At 35.0% G+C, this 20,175-nt stretch overlaps 6 protein-coding genes across 11 annotated transcripts; 2 read left to right on the top strand and 4 right to left on the bottom strand.

Moving 5' to 3' along the window:
• Position 1: 1 nt before the first annotated feature.
• On the bottom strand, positions 2 to 6,785 carry LOC148173496 (uncharacterized). 4 transcript variants are annotated; one of them, XM_088040083.1, is made up of 12 exons: positions 6,679 to 6,785; positions 5,444 to 5,506; positions 4,934 to 5,108; positions 4,692 to 4,889; positions 4,530 to 4,646; positions 4,415 to 4,462; positions 3,995 to 4,106; positions 3,658 to 3,917; positions 2,093 to 2,134; positions 1,659 to 1,908; positions 1,301 to 1,612; positions 2 to 980 (listed from the first exon to the last, which is right to left on the bottom strand). In XM_088040083.1, the coding sequence occupies exons 3-12, from the start codon at positions 5,094 to 5,096 to the stop codon at positions 680 to 682; spliced, it is 1,803 nt and encodes a 600-aa protein (XP_087896209.1). In that variant the 5' UTR covers positions 5,097 to 5,108; positions 5,444 to 5,506; positions 6,679 to 6,785; the 3' UTR covers positions 2 to 679. The 4 variants fall into 4 exon arrangements, with proteins under 4 accessions (XP_087896209.1, XP_087896210.1, XP_087896211.1 ...); XM_088040084.1 differs by lacking the exon at positions 2,093 to 2,134; XM_088040085.1 differs by lacking the exon at positions 4,415 to 4,462.
• LOC148173497 (protein SHQ1 homolog) lies at positions 2,291 to 4,393 on the top strand. The gene has a single exon (XM_088040088.1). It carries the CDS (start codon positions 2,331 to 2,333, stop codon positions 3,621 to 3,623), a length of 1,293 nt encoding a protein of 430 aa, XP_087896214.1. The 5' UTR covers positions 2,291 to 2,330; the 3' UTR covers positions 3,624 to 4,393.
• Positions 6,786 to 7,310: 525 nt separating the features above from the next.
• Positions 7,311 to 8,731, bottom strand: LOC148173495 (gametocyte-specific factor 1-like). Its single transcript, XM_088040090.1, has 6 exons — positions 8,599 to 8,731; positions 8,392 to 8,435; positions 8,168 to 8,327; positions 7,986 to 8,117; positions 7,771 to 7,941; positions 7,311 to 7,725 (listed from the first exon to the last, which is right to left on the bottom strand). Exons 2-6 carry the CDS (start codon positions 8,406 to 8,408, stop codon positions 7,591 to 7,593), a joined length of 615 nt encoding a protein of 204 aa, XP_087896216.1. The 5' UTR covers positions 8,409 to 8,435; positions 8,599 to 8,731; the 3' UTR covers positions 7,311 to 7,590.
• A 510-nt stretch (positions 8,732 to 9,241) lies between these two features.
• Positions 9,242 to 9,894, top strand: LOC148173494 (uncharacterized). The gene is made up of 4 exons (XM_088040091.1): positions 9,242 to 9,327; positions 9,374 to 9,508; positions 9,555 to 9,674; positions 9,721 to 9,894. Exons 1-4 carry the CDS (start codon positions 9,270 to 9,272, stop codon positions 9,804 to 9,806), a joined length of 399 nt encoding a protein of 132 aa, XP_087896217.1. The 5' UTR covers positions 9,242 to 9,269; the 3' UTR covers positions 9,807 to 9,894.
• LOC148173493 (prion-like-(Q/N-rich) domain-bearing protein 25) lies at positions 9,688 to 11,471 on the bottom strand. The gene is made up of 5 exons (XM_088040089.1): positions 11,304 to 11,471; positions 10,987 to 11,130; positions 10,733 to 10,873; positions 10,402 to 10,677; positions 9,688 to 10,354 (listed from the first exon to the last, which is right to left on the bottom strand). Exons 1-5 carry the CDS (start codon positions 11,377 to 11,379, stop codon positions 10,011 to 10,013), a joined length of 981 nt encoding a protein of 326 aa, XP_087896215.1. The 5' UTR covers positions 11,380 to 11,471; the 3' UTR covers positions 9,688 to 10,010.
• A 23-nt stretch (positions 11,472 to 11,494) lies between these two features.
• On the bottom strand, positions 11,495 to 18,832 carry LOC148173492 (uncharacterized). 3 transcript variants are annotated; one of them, XM_088040094.1, is made up of 6 exons: positions 18,553 to 18,832; positions 18,366 to 18,505; positions 18,081 to 18,271; positions 17,785 to 18,027; positions 17,381 to 17,736; positions 11,495 to 11,956 (listed from the first exon to the last, which is right to left on the bottom strand). In XM_088040094.1, the coding sequence occupies exons 4-5, from the start codon at positions 17,797 to 17,799 to the stop codon at positions 17,437 to 17,439; spliced, it is 315 nt and encodes a 104-aa protein (XP_087896220.1). In that variant the 5' UTR covers positions 17,800 to 18,027; positions 18,081 to 18,271; positions 18,366 to 18,505; positions 18,553 to 18,832; the 3' UTR covers positions 11,495 to 11,956; positions 17,381 to 17,436. The 3 variants fall into 3 exon arrangements, with proteins under 3 accessions (XP_087896220.1, XP_087896219.1, XP_087896218.1); XM_088040093.1 differs by having other exon boundaries at positions 18,650 to 18,832; XM_088040092.1 differs by having other exon boundaries at positions 11,497 to 11,801; positions 18,366 to 18,832.
• Between the last annotated feature and the right edge of the window lie 1,343 nt (positions 18,833 to 20,175).

Genomic DNA, 20,175 nt, shown 5'->3' with positions numbered 1-20,175 from the left:
ATAAAATTTTATACTTTTATTTCAGATATGCAATGTACAGAATAATTTAATAAACTCGTAAATAAAAACAATGTTAATAAATTAATGAAATCAACTCAGGATGATTATGGCAAGTTTAAATTAAACTTACACATCTAATAAAAAGTCCTAAAAATAACATTGTACAAAACCACAAAAACTGGAGAATATAACATTACAGAAATGGTCATTTGTCCTATTCTAAAAACAATAAATGCACGTATTAGCTCGTTTAAAATTAATTTGGAAAAGAACACGACACTTTTTAACTCCTAAATTTATATTACTTTGATAGGAGGAATTCGAAATCGTAATACTTTGACTACAGTCATTGATCTAATATCTATCAATCACATTTTAAATTGTCTAATTTTGATTTTCTCTACATTGGCAGTCGTGAACTATCGTATTATCTAATTTTGTGACGAAACAGTCTCTTCAGTTCGTTATAACTACTCGCGTGGAGTATGAATAATCTTTAAAATGGTAACTTCATAGACTATGTATCGTTAACTACTCATTTGGAAAATACATCCTAAGTTTAAGGAATACATTCGACGTGCATTACAATTACCAACTTCAGATCTAAAAACTATCAAAATAAATTACATAACTAAAGTGAATACACGTCGTAAAAGATTAGTCCCATGCAAGTCTTAATTTAAACGTTAGTTGGAGGCTCTAGGCCGCAAATTATTGACTTCATAACACTAGCAGCCGCTAAGGAAGCATATGGTTGCCATTCTTTACGTCGTGTTCCGTCTTTGTAATCAGAAATTCCTCTTATAATGATAAAGCTGTCCTTACAGTTGCCTAAAACTGACTCTATAACTGCATCAAACTCGCAGTCAAAAGCGAGAGCACCCATTTCGGAAGCAAATTGTTGTCTTAATCTGTCATCTCTTACTACTTGCCTGCCAGAGGCTATGGTTGATAAATGGAGGCGTGGACATCCTTCTTGCCTAAAAAAAGGAAACTGTTAAAAATCTAAAGTTTTATTTTCGCGATTTTGTGGTGAAGCGACCAAAATACGGTGTTTCGTGAATTCAACATTACTTATTCTAAATTAATGCACCGACTTGTGTTTTTTACTCAACAGCGCTACACGAGTGCAATTCAATTCTACCGCCACCCACCTAATAATTCTTTTCTTTGTCGTTTTTGTACGAGATAATGTAACAACAGATTTTCGTGGTGTAATCATCGGTTTTTTCTTAATCTCCGGTTTTTTGTTACTAACATTAATTAATTGTAGATTAGTTAGAAGTTTAAAAGAACGTACCTCTTAGCTGACTTATCTTGTGGAACAGGGTGAGCCACTTCTATCAAATCTCGTTCCCCAATAGTCATGTACAACTTATCAGTTTCAACGCTTGGGGGTGTAAAATCAGTCTCCAATTGAGAACCCAAAGTATTCAAACCATCTTTAAGATAATTAGCCCATGGAACGACGGTTCCGTTGTCTCCAGTCGCTGATGATTTTAAACGAGACGCTATGTCTTGCAGGATGAAATTGTTAGGCCGGTAATGTTTGACTTCGAACTCGGAGCCGTTATCACTGCACTTCGTTGTTTCACAGTAGACGTAGACCGCTCTGTATAACAACGTTAGTTGTTTTTTTATTTCCCTTGTGAACTTACTTGTTGTTGGATGGATGCGACGCCACAACATCCCCAAGGCGAACATGCTTATTGTAATCAGTATAGTGAGGGACTCCTCCACCTACTCCAACTAGGAAGACGTAGTCAACTTTTTGGAACGTCCCCAACAACCTCGTTGTTGTGTTTCCAGCAGCAGTCATGGCTTCTCTGGTGTGGCCCACTGAAGGCAACTTGGTACAAACGATGCGATGGGCGCCAATATTCCCCAATGTGTACACATTGGATTCTCCTAAAAGAGAGTCGTTTTAAAACAAGAAATCAAGCACACATCTCCATCCAAAGTGTAGATTTAAAACTCGCGTGGAAAGCATATTCATACATTTGCAGACAAAACAAGTGAGGTGATATGTACAAACACAAAAATGGTGACATCACATGTGAATCCCCAGTGTCTGAATACCAATCTTTCTTACCAAAGCGGGTTCTTGACCTGTCGCCTGTGGGACTGCTTGGACCTGTCCACAAGGGATAGTTTAAATAAAAATAAATTCTCTGAAGATTTATAAAACTACGGAAACTTAATTTTCTAAATTTACTTCTTTATCAACGTGAACAAAAAATCGGTTTGAATTTCCCGCGGATGCACCTGTCATATTGACATTTCACTTTCTGTTCATAACCTCAAAAACATTAGTCACTCAAGAAAGCACAATGATAACTCCACGCTTCAAGTTATCTCAAACCAACACCACCGTGACCATTAACGTGAGGGCCCCATACAGTAATCTCCGAGACCTTGAAGTTACCACCGACGAAGACATCTTCATTTTCTACAGCAGTCCCTATTATCTGCGTCTGCAACTTCCAGGACGACTTGTGGAGGATGATTTTAGTAAGAGTTCGTTTGATGCCGACTCCGGAGAGTACTCTTTTACTATAAGAAAAGCCGTTGAAGGTGAATACTTTCCAAATTTAGACTTAATAACAAGACTACTAGCACCAAAGATACAAGTCCCAGATCCTGATGATGACACAAGAAAAATAACAGTTCTGACTAATCAAGAGAGTGTAGAAAAAGCACCAGAAGAGTTAAATGAAGAGTTTGGGTTCGCGCTTTCTGGCAAAGAATGTTTCCATCACGTCGCGTCTGAATTCAAAGACGTCTTTGAAGTGGATCCTAGAGAAGTTAAGTTGAGTGAGAGACACAAAATGCGGCTGCAATTCGAACAAGGGAAGTTCAACGGGGATCATTACTTAAGTGACTATATTGAGAATGACGAAATTCTGGAAATTATCACCTTTAAAGCGCCTTGGTCGAATCTACAAAGTCCAATAGAGTTCACTGACTCTGAGTTGGACTATTTAAAGGATCTGCCTAATAAGAATTACAATTTAAGCGAGACCCAAATTAACTATTGCTATTGTTCTCTAATTGATATCCTGTATGCTTACTGTTATGATAGGAGAACAACAGACTTTGAAGGCACATCAGAATCTGGTTGGACGATAACTAAACTCGCGGCATCTTTCTGTTGGTTAGATGTCTTCAAAACCCCTAAAGACGCTCTCGTTAGCGGATTTAGAAGAAGCGTCATCTTCCCGTTGTACCGCAATTTTGATTTGAGTCAAGCTGTGCTGTCTGATTTAAAACAACTGTTGAAATTAGGCGACAAGTACATTATAAAGTGCCTAATTGAAATGCACAACATTTTTTTAAAAGGCGACTGCTGCCGTTATGTTCTCAACGACTTATTTATCAAGGATTACATCGTTTACATCATGAAATGGGACCAAACTAGATGGAAAGAAATAGTTTTGCAAGTGGAAGCAATAACCATCAAAAAAACAGACTTGGGTCTCAACTTGCAAGAGCTGGAAGACGACGTCTGCCAGAAACTAAATTTAAGTACAATTAACATTTGCGATGACGACTCTGATGATACAGAGTGCGACACCGATAGTTCTAGTGAAGACACCTCCAGTGGTAGCAGTGACTCTAATTAATTAAGATCTCGTATTTTTATAAATCTGTACTCACCGACTGTTGTGTATCTGACGAAAGTCTCTTTATTTTCTATCATCGCATCTACGGCTAACTTCTCACAGTACTGGGCTGTGATGATGGCAATTGTGGGCTGCTTTGAGCTGACCATTGTGGGCATTTGTTTGACAATAATCACTTGAGTATCTTGGGATTGTTGTCTTGTGTAAGCTCCATGGTCCATGGCTCTTACGATGTTACTGGATTGTAACTCTGCCATGTGGTGGGCCACTTCTTCTTCGTCCCAGCCATTTTCCCTGAAAAAAAGTTTAATCGTATATTTTATAATAGAACTGAAGAAATAAATAGACAATAAAATTTTGGGTTTCTTTACCTCGCGATGTCCTGGATTGTCACGGGATTTGGGTACGAAGATTCGATAATCTCGATAACTTTGTCTCTAGTCAACAAAACCACGTTTCCCAGAGAATTCTCGTCAGCCGACACTAAAACAAAGATTCATTTCAAACTCGGATCCTCACAGAATTCACATTTCCATAGTTCGGATGCCCTTGATCCACTGAATTTAATTACATTGTTAGCGCCAAAAACAATGTGACAATGATGTAATTTCCTGGTGCACTGTATGGAAATCATGAATTCAAATTAAACGCCGCAAAATTACTCATTCCTTAGTTACGTGTTAAGTTACTAAAGATGCGTTTCAAACTATGAAATAAAAAAAAATTGTTTAGTAGAGTTACTGCCCAAATAAAAAGTGCAAAAATTGCAATTCACGTCTCTAATTTCAAACCTGAATTACTCTTAGCCTTTAGCTCGAAATGGAGATACCCAGGTCGAGCTATAATCACAAAGACGTTAACGTAATAAAAGAAAACTCGTTTTTGTTCTAAAACTAAGAAACTTACGTGGTCGATCTGGAATAACAGTTTCTTCAAGCTGAGTCAGCTCAACTTCAAGCTTACTGATGCTCTTAAAGCTGTGTTGCATCAACTTCATGATTTTTTTAATGAAGCCCACGTAATCTACAATTGACCTATCGTGACACTATTATAAGACTGTTTTTTTACCTCTGGGAAACTCCTGGGGGCTCACCAACTCCTTGAAAAAGTCCTGTGCTACAGTAGCTGGCTCATTTTTAACATCTGGATGTTCCCTAAACCAGAACCGCAAAACTCGCGATTCGGGCGTGTTTTTTCCAGTTTGTGCGCTTACGAGAAAAACTCGAAATTCGAGAGACAATTCAGCGGGCGCAGTTACACCGTTTTCTATAAAAAACCGCTAAGATAAAGCTTTGGAATTGGCACCTTACCATTTGTTGCTTCTTTATTTATAATAATTCCCGTGTGTTCTCCACCCGCTACATGCATCTTGTCATTGGTTTTGTTCACAGCCCTTCTTTCAATAATGAGAGTCGTTGAATTGAAGGTTTTGCATTTTGGCGTCATTACAACTTGTTCTAGTGGTGTTTCCATTTCGGTGTTTTGCTGAAAAATTATCTTACTTTGATACTTTCTAATGATGGGGTCACAAGAGGAGACAGTGACTCATATTCTATAAATACAAGTGAAGAAACACCTTCTTTTGGATCAATTTTTTGTGTTTGGTACAGATTGGTACACTGAGTGGAACGACTATGGATAAAACAATGCCGAGATGGTGTTCTGCTTGCACGAATATGGGTGATACACTTACAATCAAATGTTAAATGTTACTTTCTAAAAATACTTCGACAGATTAGGAACTAATAAATTATCTGTATCCGGTCACCGCTAATAGCATGCACCGAAACTTGAGGAAGTTGGAAGATAAATTTACTTACAATTCGTTTCTTTAAATGGTTATAACTTCACTCACTCGAACTGCACCCAAACACAACTAACATCAGAGATAACTTAGAGATGCTCAAGTACGGGCACTTTTCTACTCCTGAGAACTTGTCTGGTCGACTTTGCGGCCTGGTTCGTGTAGATGCCGCTACTTGTCAAAAGGCGCTCGATTTAAAAACTGAACTGGGGTTTTATTATTCAAAGTAATTTTTATGAATTACATTAAAATCACAATTTATGTTGATTATTATCTAAATGATAATAATTAACATAAATTGTAATTTTAATGCAATTCTAACCACTTCGCATTCAGATTAATGTAAATAAAACTCTTTGGTTTAACAAATAATTTATTACATAATTATTTTCAATTTCAAAGGAAGTACAGACTATTTTCTTGTTGATAAAAAATCATATATTACACAGTTAGAGATCTTAAGACTACAATATGATTGTGTAATAACATTTTTAAGACTAATATACATAAATAATATAGTACGCAGGTTGGAATTTTCATTACGTAGTAAAAACACTCAGGGGATTCGCATTTTTCACTGTGAATTATGGGCAGAGTTTTTAGGGGCTTTGTGTCCTGACGGTGAACCCCTCGGAGAGTATTGAAGGAAATTATCGTTTGTACAAGTAGTAGTGCCATAAAACCAGAATGCGATTTGCAAATCTTGATAACTAGAAATATGACAAGAAGTGAACAATAAAAACTGAAATAATGAATCTGAGTTGTCTGAATCAGAACGTTTTATACGGGGTCACCTCAATCAGCTAAATTTGACTTCTAATTTTAGAATGGTATCCTTAAAAAGGATAAAGACGTAAAGATCACTTGGAAAACAAACATCTAACTAGCGATATTAAAATTGAAAACTTACGTTAAGTCCACATTTTGAAAATTTTGAAGAACGTGTTGTTAATTGTAAATTCCGTTAGTTCTTTAAACTTTATACGCATGCGAACTAGTTGCAAATTTGTGCAAATTTTTACTACAGTTTCCTGTTTGACTGACTTTTGACAGTTTAGCGATTGGTATCCATCTAATATCATCCGCTGGTACTAAACACGATGGTAGGGCCATCTATTAATTAAGTCCACCTAAACGGCAGAGTACGATATAGTGGGAAAAATACGCATCAGAGAGAGACACGAGATTGCTTTAAAATGGGATAAACTCTGCCATAAGACTTGACGATCTCAAAGTTATCTCTGCTAACATTAACATCAGCATTTACCAGTCACCAGTTTACCAACTCCACTGACTCACAAACACATTTCGTGGAACGTGAATGAGAGTGACAGTGACAGTTAGATGACATTGATGACAGTTACAAAAATGCAACTTAAAAAAATGAGGACACTGCTGCTGGTGATCAACTCTTAAAATTCAAATTTCGAGTTTGCTGCTCCTAGAAAGTTATTCCAAAAATTGAAAATAATCAAACATCGCCTTATGAATATTTCGTAGCGCGTTTCGCTTCGTGAAGTCCATAAACTTAATTCCAAAAAGTTTAGGGAAAAAAAGAATAACGCATATTTTGTAATTTTTTATTTTGGCAATATTAATAAAGTAGATTACATGGAGCCTGAAATTCAAAAAAATCTGTGATAATAAGAATAAAAACAGAAGGTTTAGTTGTTCGTTTTGAATTTAAAATGGATGGGTTGGGCTATAATATAGGGGGAGCACCTTTTTTCCAGGTGCAGGCGCAGCTGTGTACGAAATGAAATGGAGCGTGGTTCCATGGAACTACTAATTTAGGTATAAAATTCCTTATCAGTATCATTATTAAAATGGTTTTAGTTCATTTAAAGAAAGTGGATTTCAGATGCATTTTTAAATAAAGTAAATACAAAGGCCAATCGTATTTATTAACATTAAAAAATAGATTTCACTTTCACTTTATAATTCACGGAGTTAGTCTTCTAATTAAATTCACGTATTTTACGTTAACAGAATATAAAAAACCCAGAACAAGTTCTGGTCAAAAAGGTAACTTTACTTTGACTTAAAATTAATGAAAATGATAAAATACAGATATAACATTAACACAAATTAAAAAATCTTGATATGAATATAAAAAAAAGGCAACTTCTCAAAAAAAGTAAAAACCGCTTTCAATCGACAACTTTAATTGTCATTTTTAGTCTTCCAAACAATTTTCCCAGTGCCCAGTTTAAGTCTTTGCTGAACAGAACTATTATTTGTGCGGTGCTCATTCGCAGTCACACTTACAGGACGATGACTCGGGAGCTCAATCTTGTGCTGAAAATTTTATTTAATTTTAAAAACACCAAACAAAATGATTACCGTCATCGGCTCTTTAGGGGTCGGTGGCTGATAATTTGCGGCCATTCCATTAAGCCTCTGTCTTTCATTAAGACGGAAATTCTTCCTCTTGGCTCCTGATTCAACATCAAGTTGACGCAAAACATCGCGGTTTTCAGTATGTTTCTTAGGGTCATATGTGGGGACATCTTCCTACAGAATGCAATGAAGTGTTGTACTAAATTACTTGAACTTACATTATCCCAGTTTTCTTCACAAGCAAAATCATCAAACTTTGGAATTGGAAATCTTTCCTCAGAGGAACTTGTAGTAGATTCAACGATTTGGGCTTCAACTTTTCTTCTGTCAGGGCAAGTTTGATGATGGAACTGTGGAAAAATTATATTAAAAACGATTTAAAAAGAAATCGATCAATTACTGGAAGTTCACTTTCAGGAACCAGATGGGTGACATTGAAATCACATGGAACCATTTTTTTTTCCCCAAAATTCTTTCTGCATTTCACCAAATGAAAGGACATTCTGCAGCGGCGAATGTGGTGTGAGGGATCATAAGGGCAGAGAATTTTTTCTTCTGGGCTAAAAAAAAGCAAAAGGCAAAAGATAAAAGTGATGATAGTTTAAATTGTTATAAAATACGTACTCCAACAAATCCTCCATTGTCAGCAAATTTCTTTAAGTGGAAGGCTGGAAAGACAAAGATTCTCTGGTTTTTACTTTGCATTTAAAATTGTAGTATAAAAACAAACGAAAGAAAAGATAGCAGTAAAACTTAACCTAGCTTTTTTGGTTGTTCAGTTTTAAGGAAATTAAATTATATTGTTCAATAGTTTGAGCGAATATGACTTACCTAAAAAGGTATGTTCAACTACAAACGAGTAATAACCTGCGAAACTGCTCAACTCCTAATTGACAATCTGGTAACAAAGTTGCAAGAGTTCTTTCCTGTCTTGCGGTTGGCAGCAATTTTGAACGATGATCAACGCACAATCAGCTTTCTTTTTATTTTTAAATGTTGGCGCTTGGCTAAATGTTGGTTCTTATTTAGAAAAATAAACAGTCATTGGATTCTTTTAATTTAAAATTAGATTATCACGTTTGAGCTAATAAATTTTCTAAATCTGTATTATTATATTTCTTTGAAAAACTATTCTTAATTGAAAAATGGTGGATGCGCTGGGCTAAAATCGAATTTTTTTAAGTACATACTTTAAAATTCTGTTTAATACAATCGAAAATGTACAAAAGCATCTAGAGCTATAAAAGATTTTTCTATCCACAGTTAAAGACGCGAAATGTCAATATAATTATTTGCTATATCATTATTTCTATTAAAAACCGATTAAACTTACTGCAGATGTCTTTTCCACTAACATTGCTTGAACGACTACTTTTTTATCATTTTCCTGAACAATAAAAACCAAACATAAAAGAAATAAAATATCGATCAAACTTCCGAACTAGTAACTACCTATTGTATAAAATTCAAATGTAAGACACCATATTTTACAGTGAATCATCATGAAAGCTCAAAGCTACATTCTAGCAACTTTATTTGTTACTATTGCAGCTGAAAAAGGTAAAATCACCTAAACTCGTTTTATATTATTATTTTTTCGCTTCAGGGACAGTCTTTTCGAGATTTTGCAGGAGCAAATTTGACTGTGGAGCAAATTTCGGATACATCTGTGGGCAAAATCAAACTTGCCATTGTGATCGTTTTTATGTATTAAATACTTATTCTGATAAGTGTGTTGGAGGTTGTATTTCGTATTTATGATTCTTGGTTTATTGGTAGTTTTTTAGGTGTTGGACAAAAGTGTAGGTATGATGAGCATTGCATCGAGGGAGCTTTCTGTGAATACCAGATACGGTGTCAATGCAAGGAGGAATTGTATCCTGAGGAGGGCGGACTCATGTGTTCAAGTAATTTTGGTGGTTTATTTATGCACGTTTTAGATTTTATTTTCAGAAACTCAAGAAAGTCCTCGTTGTGACTTGCATCTCGTCTTTGCAATGTTTCTAATTTATCTTCTGGAGATTTTAAGCAACGCTTGAGACGAGACACACGCTTAGAAAAATAACCTTTATAATTAAATTCATTATTAGTGTCTTAAATAATGCAATACATATTAAGATAATACAACTGTTTTCCACGTTTTTTTACCCCAATTACCCAATTACTCCCCTTTGAAGATTGTGCGCCACTTTCCGGATTCTCTATTAATATGTAGTATGCAACTATTTTCCACGGTTTTTTACTTAACACAACCTGTCAAACAAAGCCAACAAAACAAAAACTATAAAACTTGTTGTCTTTGTCGCTGAATTATTATTCTCCTTGAATCCTATTACGTTTTGAATCTCACACACTTCGCCATTTGGACATTGACACGATCCTTGCAAACACTTTAAATTAGGTTCACCATAGAAGCATTCCGCGTGTTCATAGCAACTTTCCCCTCTTTTTCTTGTGCGAACACACTGATTTTGGTATTCATGGGAATCATCTAAACATCCACACCGACCTTCTTTACAAATACTCCTTGCCAACCGCTTGGAACACTGTCCATCAAAATCACAGGGAGACCCAAATTCGTCAGCAACTAAAATATAAATCACATTTTGCTTTCAAGTGTTGATAAAAATGTACCTTCGACGCATTCAGTTCCATTTTGAGATTCCGTGTGTTTGGAATCACAAACGCAGACATTTAAACATTGAGTTTTTGTATCTCTAAGAGCACATTCGTCGTCTAGATAACAAGTTTCGCCCAATTTTTTGGTTTTGATGCAAAGGGTATTGTCGTGAGAGCGCACCTGACCTGGCTGGCACTCGCAGTAGCTTTCTGAACACACCGCGTTGGAACCATTTAGTGATCCATCTTCTGTGTAACAGTTTCTATTTTCCATACAAATTTCTCCAAGTTCTAAAATAGAGAGTTGCTCCAGAAATGTAGGAAATATTTTGTTTTATTTGTTTACTGGATTTCAAATAGCATATTCCATTCCAGTTGTACGACTCTAGATTACAAGCGCATCGTTTAGATTCACAAATTGCTAACTCTTGGGAATCGGAAAGTTGACATTGGCTGTTTGCTTCACAAGGTTCACCTACTTTTTTTACTAAAAAAATGCAATAATAGCTTTCACAGATGTTTAAGTAATAAAGTAGGCAATAACGATTTTTGGCAAAAACCCAATTAAAACAGAATCATCTTGTCTGGAAAAATAACTACCTGGTAGGCACTCGTACGATGTTTTATTTCGATTTATTTTGTATCCATCTTTGCATTTACACTTTCCAGAATCTGTGGATCTGCTGATATGGCAGTATGAATTTTCCTTACATTGATCGTTTCTTAAACATGGGTCGTATGACTCTAAAAATACGTACATTACATAAAAATAATTTGGAACTATTAAAATCAAACTTTAATAAAAGATAATTTTTGTGCTATGAGTACAATTCATGCACAACAAATTAGGTTGCACCTGTATTATTTTACAAATAAAGTTTTAATTATTACGATAAATAAATATGCAAAGCACTTACGCGTTCTTTGAGTGCTTGCCTTGGTAACAAGAATGATAATACTAATAAAAACAATAACTTTTTGTGCTAACGACATTTTTTATGCCACCTTTTCAATATTGATCACAGTTACAGATAACATCATATCATATCTAAAACCTCTTTTAATAAAAGATTATTTCAGCCTTGAGAAATTCTTAAATGTGGCAATAATTCTTTGTTGATAATGATTAGATCCCTATCTACATTTATGTACAAATAAAATTGCTAAATCGACCAAAAACACACACCCTTATGTATGTTTACCACAACTATTACTAAATACAAAATTGTTTTTATTTTATTTTCGTTTACAAAAAACTAATTAAGTAACAAAACTTTACAAACAACAGCAATTAAAATAAACAAATTCAACAGCAACTGCCCGTCTGCATTATTTCCATCGCTCCCTTTCTGAATTACAAGAACCAGCTCCATCATCACCATACAGACACTAAAGCCTCCTTTCCACGGTCAGTTCTAGAGAGAACAGAATTTGATTTACGATGGAATTTGAATTATTGCACCCAGGCCCGAGCCGTCCATATGTGCAATGCGTGCCTTGCACGCGGGCGGCCACTCATTGGGGGCGGCCACATAACCGGTTTACGTTTACGTTTACGTAGATTTGGAATCTGCGGAAAATTCTGCATATACTGATGTATAATAACTCAAGTTTACTCTAAAAAATAAGCGAGATATCGATATGAGAAATTTGGTAGAGTTTTAATCATGAATTTTCGCGAAAATTTGCAAATTTCGACTATTGGAAAATCTAAAAACGATTTCTTATGTTAAAAATCGGGAGAAAAACGATGCCGCAAACCGCATTCCAATATCTGGAATAGTTTCCGAGATATCGAGCATGAATTATTTCGCACCTTCGAAAATTTGACCCTCTGGCGACAACCCAAAATTTCAAAGGGCCATAACTCGGTTATTTATTAACAAATTTTAAAAAATTATCATATTTTTGGATTCAGCGTGAAATTCTGAGTAAAATGAGTCAAAATTTATTGAGTTTACCTACGAAATAAAGAAAGCATTGACCAAAAACTGTTTGGAAGTGGTCATTTTGGGGTGATTTTCAATCAATGTTTTCAAAATGAAAATGACGATTAATAGCATTGAATTATATATCAGTCGAAAGAGGAGCTCAAAATCTATCTACTGGCCCAATTTGAGATCGATCAAACAAACGGTTTAGGAGTTATGCCCAAAAATAAAAAAAAATAAAAATTTTCATCGTTTGAGTCGCAATTTTTTTTCGCGAAAAATCGACTATCGAATTTTGGGCTTTTAAGCACTTTTTCTAACGTAAAATGAGCCGAGAAAAACGATGGCGCAAACCGCATCTCAATATCTCTAATAGTTTCCGAGATATTTAACTTTGAAAATTGGGAAAAATGAGAAAAAATGAAAATCAACTATCCGAAACTTTGATCGCCCATAACTCAGTTATTTGTTGTCGGATCTGAATTTAAATCCCAGATTTGGAATCTGCGTAAAATTCTGCGTTCACTGATGTATAATAACTCGAGTTTACTCTAAAAAATAAGCGAGATATCGATATGAGAAGTTTGGCCATAGTTTAAGTCATGAATTTTTGCGAAAATTTGCAAATTTCGACTTTTGGAAAATCTAAAAACGATTTCTTATGTAAAAAATCGCGAGAAAAACGATGCCGCAAACCGCATTCCAATATCTGAAATAGTTTTCGAGATATCGAGCATGAATTGTTTGGAACCTTCAAAAATTTGGCCATCTGGCGACAACCCAAAAATTCAAACGGCCATAACTCAGTTATTTGTTGTCGGATCTGAATTTAAATTCCAGATTTGGATTCAGCGTGAGATTCTGCGTAAAATGAGTCAAAATTTATTGAGTTTACCTACGAAATAAAGAAAGCATTGACCAAAAACTGTTTGGAAGTGGTCATTTTGGGGTGATTTTCAATCAATGTTTTCAAAATGAAAATGACGTTTAATAGCATTGAATTATATATCAGTCGAAAGAGGAGCTCAAAATCTATCCACTGGCCCAATTTGAGATCGATCAAACAAACGGTTTACGAGTTATGGTCAAAAATAAAAAAAAATAAAAATTTTCATCGTTTGAGTCGCAATTTTTTTTCGCGAAAAATCGACTATCGAATTTTGGGCTTTTAAGCACTTTTTCTAACGTAAAATGAGCCGAGAAAAACGATGGCGCAAACCGCATCTCAATATCTCTAATAGTTTCCGAGATATTTAACTTTGAAAATTGGGAAAAATGAGAAAAAATGAAAATCAACTATCCGAAACTTTGATCGGCCATAACTCAGTTATTTGTTGTCGGATCTGAATTTAAATCCCAGATTTGGAATCTGCGTAAAATTCTGCGTTCACTGATGTATAATAACTCGAGTTTACTCTAAAAAATAAGCGAGATATCGATATGAGAAGCTTGGCCATAGTTTTAGTCATGAATTTTTGCGAAAATTTGCAAATTTCGACTTTTGGAAAATCTAAAAACGATTTCTTATGTAAAAAATCGCGAGAAAAACGATGCCGCAAACCGCATTCCAATATCTGAAATAGTTTTCGAGATATCGAGCATGAATTGTTTGGAACCTTCAAAAATTTGGCCATCTGGCGACAACCCAAAAATTCAAACGGCCATAACTCAGTTATTTGTTGTCGGATCTGAATTTAAATTCCAGATTTGGATTCAGCGTGAGATTCTGCGTAAAATGAGTCAAAATTTATTGAGTTTACCTACGAAATAAAGAAAGCATTGACCAAAAACTGTTTGGAAGTGGTCATTTTGGGGTGATTTTCAATCAATGTTTTCAAAATGAAAATGACGTTTAATAGCATTGAATTATATATCAGTCGAAAGAGGAGCTCAAAATCTATCCACTGGCCCAATTTGAGATCGATCAAACAAACGGTTTACGAGTTATGGTCAAAAATAAAAAAAAATAAAAATTTTCATCGTTTGAGTCGCAATTTTTTTTCGCGAAAAATCGACCATCGAATTTTGGGCTTTTAAGCACTTTTTCTAACGTAAAATGAGCCGAGAAAAACGATGGCGCAAACCGCATCTCAATATCTCTAATAGTTTCCGAGATATTTAACTTTGAAAATTGGGAAAAATGAGAAAAAATGAAAATCAACTATCCGAAACTTTGATCGGCCATAACTCAGTTATTTGTTGTCGGATCTGAATTTAAATCCCAGATTTGGAATCTGCGTAAAATTCTGCGTTCACTGATGTATAATAACTCGAGTTTACTCTAAAAAATAAGCGAGATATCGATATGAGAAGTTTGGCCATAGTTTTAGTCATGAATTTTTGCGAAAATTTGCAAATTTCGACTTTTGGAAAATCTAAAAACGATTTCTTATGTAAAAAATCGCGAGAAAAACGATGCCGCAAACCGCATTCCAATATCTGAAATAGTTTTCGAGATATCGAGCATGAATTGTTTGGAACCTTCAAAAATTTGGCCATCTGGCGACAACCCAAAAATTCAAACGGCCATAACTCAGTTATTTGTTGTCGGATCTGAATTTAAATTCCAGATTTGGATTCAGCGTGAGATTCTGCGTAAAATGAGTCAAAATTTATTGAGTTTACCTACGAAATAAAGAAAGCATTGACCAAAAACTGTTTGGAAGTGGTCATTTTGGGGTGATTTTCAATCACTATTTTTAATGTAAAAACGACGTTTAATACCTTTGTATTATATGTATATCATTCGAAAGAGGAGCTCGAAATCTATCTACTGGCTCAATTTGAGATCGATCAAACAAACGGTTTAGGAGTTATGGCCAAAAATAAAAAAAAATAAAAATTTTCATCGTTTGAGTCGCAATTTTTTTTCGCGAAAAATCGACCATCGAATTTTGGGCTTTTAAGCACTTTTTCTAACGTAAAATGAGCCGAGAAAAACGATGGCGCAAACCGCAACTCAATATCTCTAATAGTTTCCGAGATATTTAACTTTGAAAATTGGGAAAAATGAGAAAAAATGAAAATCAACTATGCGAAACTTTGATCGGCCATAACTCAGTTATTTGTTGTCGGATCTGAATTTAAATCCCAGATTTGGAATCTGCGTAAAATTCTGCGTTCACTGATGTATAATAACTCAAGTTTTCTCTAAAAAATAAGCGAGATATCGATATGAGAAGTTATATCTGAAATATCTGAAATAGTTTTCGAGATATCGAGCATGAATTGTTTGGAACCTTCAAAAATTTGGCCATCTGGCGACAACCCAAAAATTCAAACGGCCATAACTCAGTTATTTGTTGTCGGATCTGAATTTAAATTCCAGATTTGGATTCAGCGTGAGATTCTGCGTAAAATGGGTCAAAATTTATTGAGTTTACCTAAGAAATAAAGAAAGCATTGACCAAAAACTGTTTGGAAGTGGTCATTTTGGGGTGATTTTCAATCAATGTTTTCAAAATGAAAATGACGTTTAATAGCATTGAATTATATATCAGTCGAAAGAGGAGCTCAAAATCTATCCACTGGCACAATTTGAGATCGATCAAACAAACGGTTTACGAGTTATGGTCAAAAATAAAAAAAAATAAAAATTTTCATCGTTTGAGTCGCAATTTTTTTTCGCGAAAAATCGACTATCGAATTTTGGGCTTTTAAGCACTTTTTCTAACGTAAAATGAGCCGAGAAAAACGATGGCGCAAACCGCATCTCAATATCTCTAATAGTTTCCGAGATATTTAACTTTGAAAATTGGGAAAAATGAGAAAAAATGAAAATCAACTATCCGAAACTTTGATCGGCCATAACTCAGTTATTTGTTGTCGGATCTGAATTTAAATCCCAGATTTGGAATCTGCGTAAAATTCTGCGTTCACTGATGTATAATAACTCGAGTTTACTCTAAAAAATTAGCGAGATATCGATATGAGAAGTTTGGCCATAGTTTTAGTCATGAATTTTTGCGAAAATTTGCAAATTTCGACTTTTGGAAAATCTAAAAACGATTTCTTATGTAAAAAATCGCGAGAAAAACGATGCCGCAAACCGCATTCCAATATCTGAAATAGTTTTCGAGATATCGAGCATGAATTGTTTGGAACCTTCAAAAATTTGGCCATCTGGCGACAACCCAAAAATTCAAACGGCCATAACTCAGTTATTTGTTGTCGGATCTGAATTTAAATTCCAGATTTGGATTCAGCGTGAGATTCTGCGTAAAATGAGTCAAAATTTATTGAGTTTACATACGAAATAAAGAAAGCATTGACCAAAAACTGTTTGGAAGTGGTCATTTTGGGGTGATTTTCAATCACTATTTTTAATGTAAAAACGACGTTTAATACCTTTGTATTATATATCATTCGAAAGAGGAGCCCGAAATCTATCTACTGGCTCAATTTGAGATCGATCAAACAAACGGTTTAGGAGTTATGGCCAAAAATAAAAAAAAATAAAAATTTTCATCGTTTGAGTCGCAATTTTTTTTCGCGAAAAATCGACTATCGAATTTTGGGCTTTTAAGCACTTTTTCTAACGTAAAATGAGCCGAGAAAAACGATGGCGCAAACCGCATCTCAATATCTCTAATAGTTTCCGAGATATTTAACTTTGAAAATTGGGAAAAATGAGAAAAAATGAAAATCAACTATCCGAAACTTTGATCGGCCATAACTCAGTTATTTGTTGTCGGATCTGAATTTAAATCCCAGATTTGGAATCTGCGTAAAATTCTGCGTTCACTGATGTATAATAACTCGCGTTTACTCTAAAAAATAAGCGAGATATCGATATGAGAAATTTGGCCATAGTTTTAGTCATGAATTTTTGCGAAAATTTGCAAATTTCGACTTTTGGAAAATCTAAAAACGATTTCTTATGTAAAAAATCGCGAGAAAAACGATGCCGCAAACCGCATTCCAAAATTACGAATTTTACTGCACGTGACCATCAAATGCACTCGTCTAAAGTTGGTAGCAGCCCCTAGGGATGTTTATTGGTAACAGTTAACGTCTAGCGCAAGTTTGCCAAAAACCATAAATGGAGAGAAAAGAAAACAAACCTTCCATCCTTCCTCAAACAAGCAGCGATGCATCCAGAATTCCAGATCTCGCGTTTTCAAAAAACCAATAAAAATTCTCTATAAACTTCCATTCCTTGATGTTTCTTTGACTTCACAAAATAGCTCACAAGACACCAGATGACCTTCAGAGCCTTTGTAGTATTTTCTTTCTTGACAACTGCATCTCGATGATACTTTGTTTCCGTTGGTTGAGTTCCTTTGGGCCTTCTCTGGAGAAACACTCGTTTTTTGCTCGTAGACTCATCAGGTTTGAAAACGTTGCAAACTTCGTGCTCCTGCGATGAAATCAGCAACACTCTGAACATTTCCCAGTCACTGAACGACATCTTCAACCACTGGAAAAAGAACATTTGACTTTGACTTAAAACATGTTTAAATTTAACCTTTTTCATCCACATTGCAGTAAAGCAGCACCTTTTTCGTGATGTTAAGCTCCTGGATCACTTCACTGTACTCTGGAAGCGCTGAATGAGTGGTTTCTTCAGTTCTGGGCAATAAATTGAGCGACGACAACCGTCATTTGGATATCTTAGGCTGTGGGTGGTGCCATCCAGATGCTGCAAGATGTGTGTAGTCATGAGAAGACTCAGTCTCTTAATAACAAACTCTGGTAATGAAGTTGGAACCTGAAATACCACGAAACATTTCAAGGCTGGAATTCAAACAGTTTTCAGCTTACCTGTGTTTAAAAATTTCAATAAAGACCCATAAATTTGTCGCAAATCAACTCCAACTCTAAATAGCTTCAAATGAACTTCTTAACTTGTGTAATTTCTTTGCTACCATGCCCAGAAGAACGAGAAAGTAAACAGTAAAGAATTCTGGTAGTTTCTTCTGCAAGCAGGATCGTTGTTAATCATTTGTTGTACTCTGAAAATAAGTTTTAATTAGTAAGAATTATGAGTCTTGAACATGCAGCATGCAAATTTTAGCAACACAACCTAAAATGATTCTTTAAACTCACCCTGTTAAAATAGGAAAAATTGGCATCTCGCATTTCCTTCAAACTTTGGCACTTGGGTACACTGACTCGACTTTGTGCAAGTTACGCTGGCCTTCATTAATTTCTACAACTTTTTGCAGTCAGTCCTTCTGTTTTTGTCTCTGAAAGAAAACGATTAGTGAGATTATAAAAAAAAACATGACGCAACGTTTATAAGGAGCAGTTTCTTAATGTTTTTCTTAACAAAGTTCTGCAAGAACCTTTTGTACAAAATAGTTTATCGCAAAATAGTTAGGTTAAGTCACCTCGGACGTATTTTGACGACTTGAGGAAACATCAAAATCTTCCACTAGCTACACACAACACCAGACTGTGGAGTTTAACACTTCTGAAATATACAAAAGCCCCCAACAAGAGTAATAAATCGATTTGAAACCAAAACTCGATTTGTAAACATCGCGAAAAGTTTTTGCATAAAAGCCACCTAGCGGAATAACGCCGAAGTTTTGATAGTTCACGCCTCCTCTCACCAGAGGGCAAAACTTTTGTTTTTAAAACTTACAATTTTTGAATCAAAACCATTTGCAGGAACAAGGAAGAATGATAAAAAACAATACCCCCGAATTAAACTAAATAAGTATAATTAAAATAAAAAAAACAAACTCAACACTCTCCCTCCTTCTTGCAAAAAGTGTGAAAAAGTTTCATTAAGAACATGTTTGTTAGCTTGCCTAAAAAAGACGAGGCAAACAATCTGAAATGGACGAAACTATCCATTCTTAATTAATGGTAATTGATTATTGCTCTAATTCCAACTGATCCAAGAGCCAAGAGCCAAGGTTAGTCCTTCGCAAGTGGCGCTTCCTCAAAAATATCTCATTTAACGACTTCTTCAATTCTTGTAGATCATTGTTGTTTTTATATGCTGATGTAACCGCAGCCAGCTTGTCGGACATTTTAGTGCTCATTTCTTTTTCCAACTAAAACGGTTTTACGTGTTAATCTTCCTCTGATACTACCAAAGCCATGACATCATAAAGATACTAAATTTAAATCCCAGATTTGAAATCTGCGTAAAATTCTGCGTACACTGGTGTATAATAACTCAAGTTTACTCTAAAAATAAGCGAGATATCAATATGAGAAATTTGGCCATAGTTTTGGTCATGAATTTTTGCGAAAATTTGCAACTTTTGACTATTGGAAAATCTAAAAACGATTTCTTATGTAAAAAATCGCGAGAAAAATGATGCCGCAAACCGCATTCCAATATCTGAAATAGTTTTCGAGATATCGAGCATGAGTTGTTTCGAACCTTCAAAAATTTGGCCATCTGGCGACTACCCAAAAATTCAAACGGCCATAACTCAGTCATTTGTTGTCGGATCTGAATTTAAATTCCAGATTTAGATTCAGCGTGAGATTCTGCGTAAAATGAGTCGAAATCTATTGAGTTTACCCACGAAATAAAGAAAGCCTTGACCAAAAACTGCTTGGAAGTGGTCATTTTGGGGTGATTTTTAATCACTATTTTTAATGTAAAAACGACGTTTAATACCTTTGTAATATATATCTTTCGAAAGAGGAGCTCGAAGTCTATCTACTGGCCCAATTTGAGATCGATCAAACAAACGGTTTGCGAGTTATGGTGAAAAATTAAAAAAATGAAAAATTTTCATCGTTTGAGTCGCAATTTTTTTTCGCGAAAAATCGACTATCGAATTTTGGACTTTTAAGCACTTTTTCTAACGTAAAATGAGCCGAGAAAAACGATGGCGCAAACCGCATCTCAATATCTCTAATAGTTTCCGAGATATTTAACTTTGAAAAT

Source organism: Gnatocerus cornutus, chromosome 6, assembly GCF_029298725.1.
Source record: "Gnatocerus cornutus isolate USDA-ARS CGAHR chromosome 6, icGnaCorn1.1, whole genome shotgun sequence".
Lineage (NCBI taxonomy): Eukaryota > Metazoa > Arthropoda > Insecta > Coleoptera > Tenebrionidae > Gnatocerus > Gnatocerus cornutus.
This window is presented reverse-complemented; position numbering and strand designations above follow the sequence as displayed.

What these genes read in the sequence shown, in the direction of transcription:
- LOC148173495 (XM_088040090.1), bottom strand. An exon ending in TTCCTGAAAGTGAACTTCCA is followed by an intron (nt 8,118 to 8,167) that starts GTAATTGATCGA and finishes ATTTTTCCACAG; the next exon opens with TTCCATCATCAAACTTGCCC. An exon ending in GTGAAGAAAACTGGGATAAT is followed by an intron (nt 7,942 to 7,985) that starts GTAAGTTCAAGT and finishes TGCATTCTGTAG; the next exon opens with GAAGATGTCCCCACATATGA.
- LOC148173494 (XM_088040091.1), top strand. Translation starts at nt 9,270, where the DNA reads ATGAAAGCTCAAAGCTACATTCTAGCAACTTTATTTGTTACTATTGCA. An exon ending in TTCTGATAAGTGTGTTGGAG is followed by an intron (nt 9,509 to 9,554) that starts GTTGTATTTCGT and finishes GTAGTTTTTTAG; the next exon opens with GTGTTGGACAAAAGTGTAGG. An exon ending in GGGCGGACTCATGTGTTCAA is followed by an intron (nt 9,675 to 9,720) that starts GTAATTTTGGTG and finishes TTTTATTTTCAG; the next exon opens with AAACTCAAGAAAGTCCTCGT.
- LOC148173493 (XM_088040089.1), bottom strand. Translation starts at nt 11,379, where the DNA reads ATGTCGTTAGCACAAAAAGTTATTGTTTTTATTAGTATTATCATTCTT. An exon ending in GGCAAGCACTCAAAGAACGC is followed by an intron (nt 11,131 to 11,303) that starts GTAAGTGCTTTG and finishes ACGTATTTTTAG; the next exon opens with AGTCATACGACCCATGTTTA. An exon ending in AATATGCTATTTGAAATCCA is followed by an intron (nt 10,678 to 10,732) that starts GTAAACAAATAA and finishes TCTCTATTTTAG; the next exon opens with AACTTGGAGAAATTTGTATG.
- LOC148173496 (XM_088040083.1), bottom strand. Translation starts at nt 5,096, where the DNA reads ATGGAAACACCACTAGAACAAGTTGTAATGACGCCAAAATGCAAAACC. An exon ending in AAAGGCTAAGAGTAATTCAG is followed by an intron (nt 4,107 to 4,414) that starts GTTTGAAATTAG and finishes TCTTTGTTTTAG; the next exon opens with TGTCGGCTGACGAGAATTCT. An exon ending in CAGGTCAAGAACCCGCTTTG is followed by an intron (nt 1,909 to 2,092) that starts GTAAGAAAGATT and finishes ACTCTCTTTTAG; the next exon opens with GAGAATCCAATGTGTACACA.
- LOC148173497 (XM_088040088.1), top strand. Translation starts at nt 2,331, where the DNA reads ATGATAACTCCACGCTTCAAGTTATCTCAAACCAACACCACCGTGACC.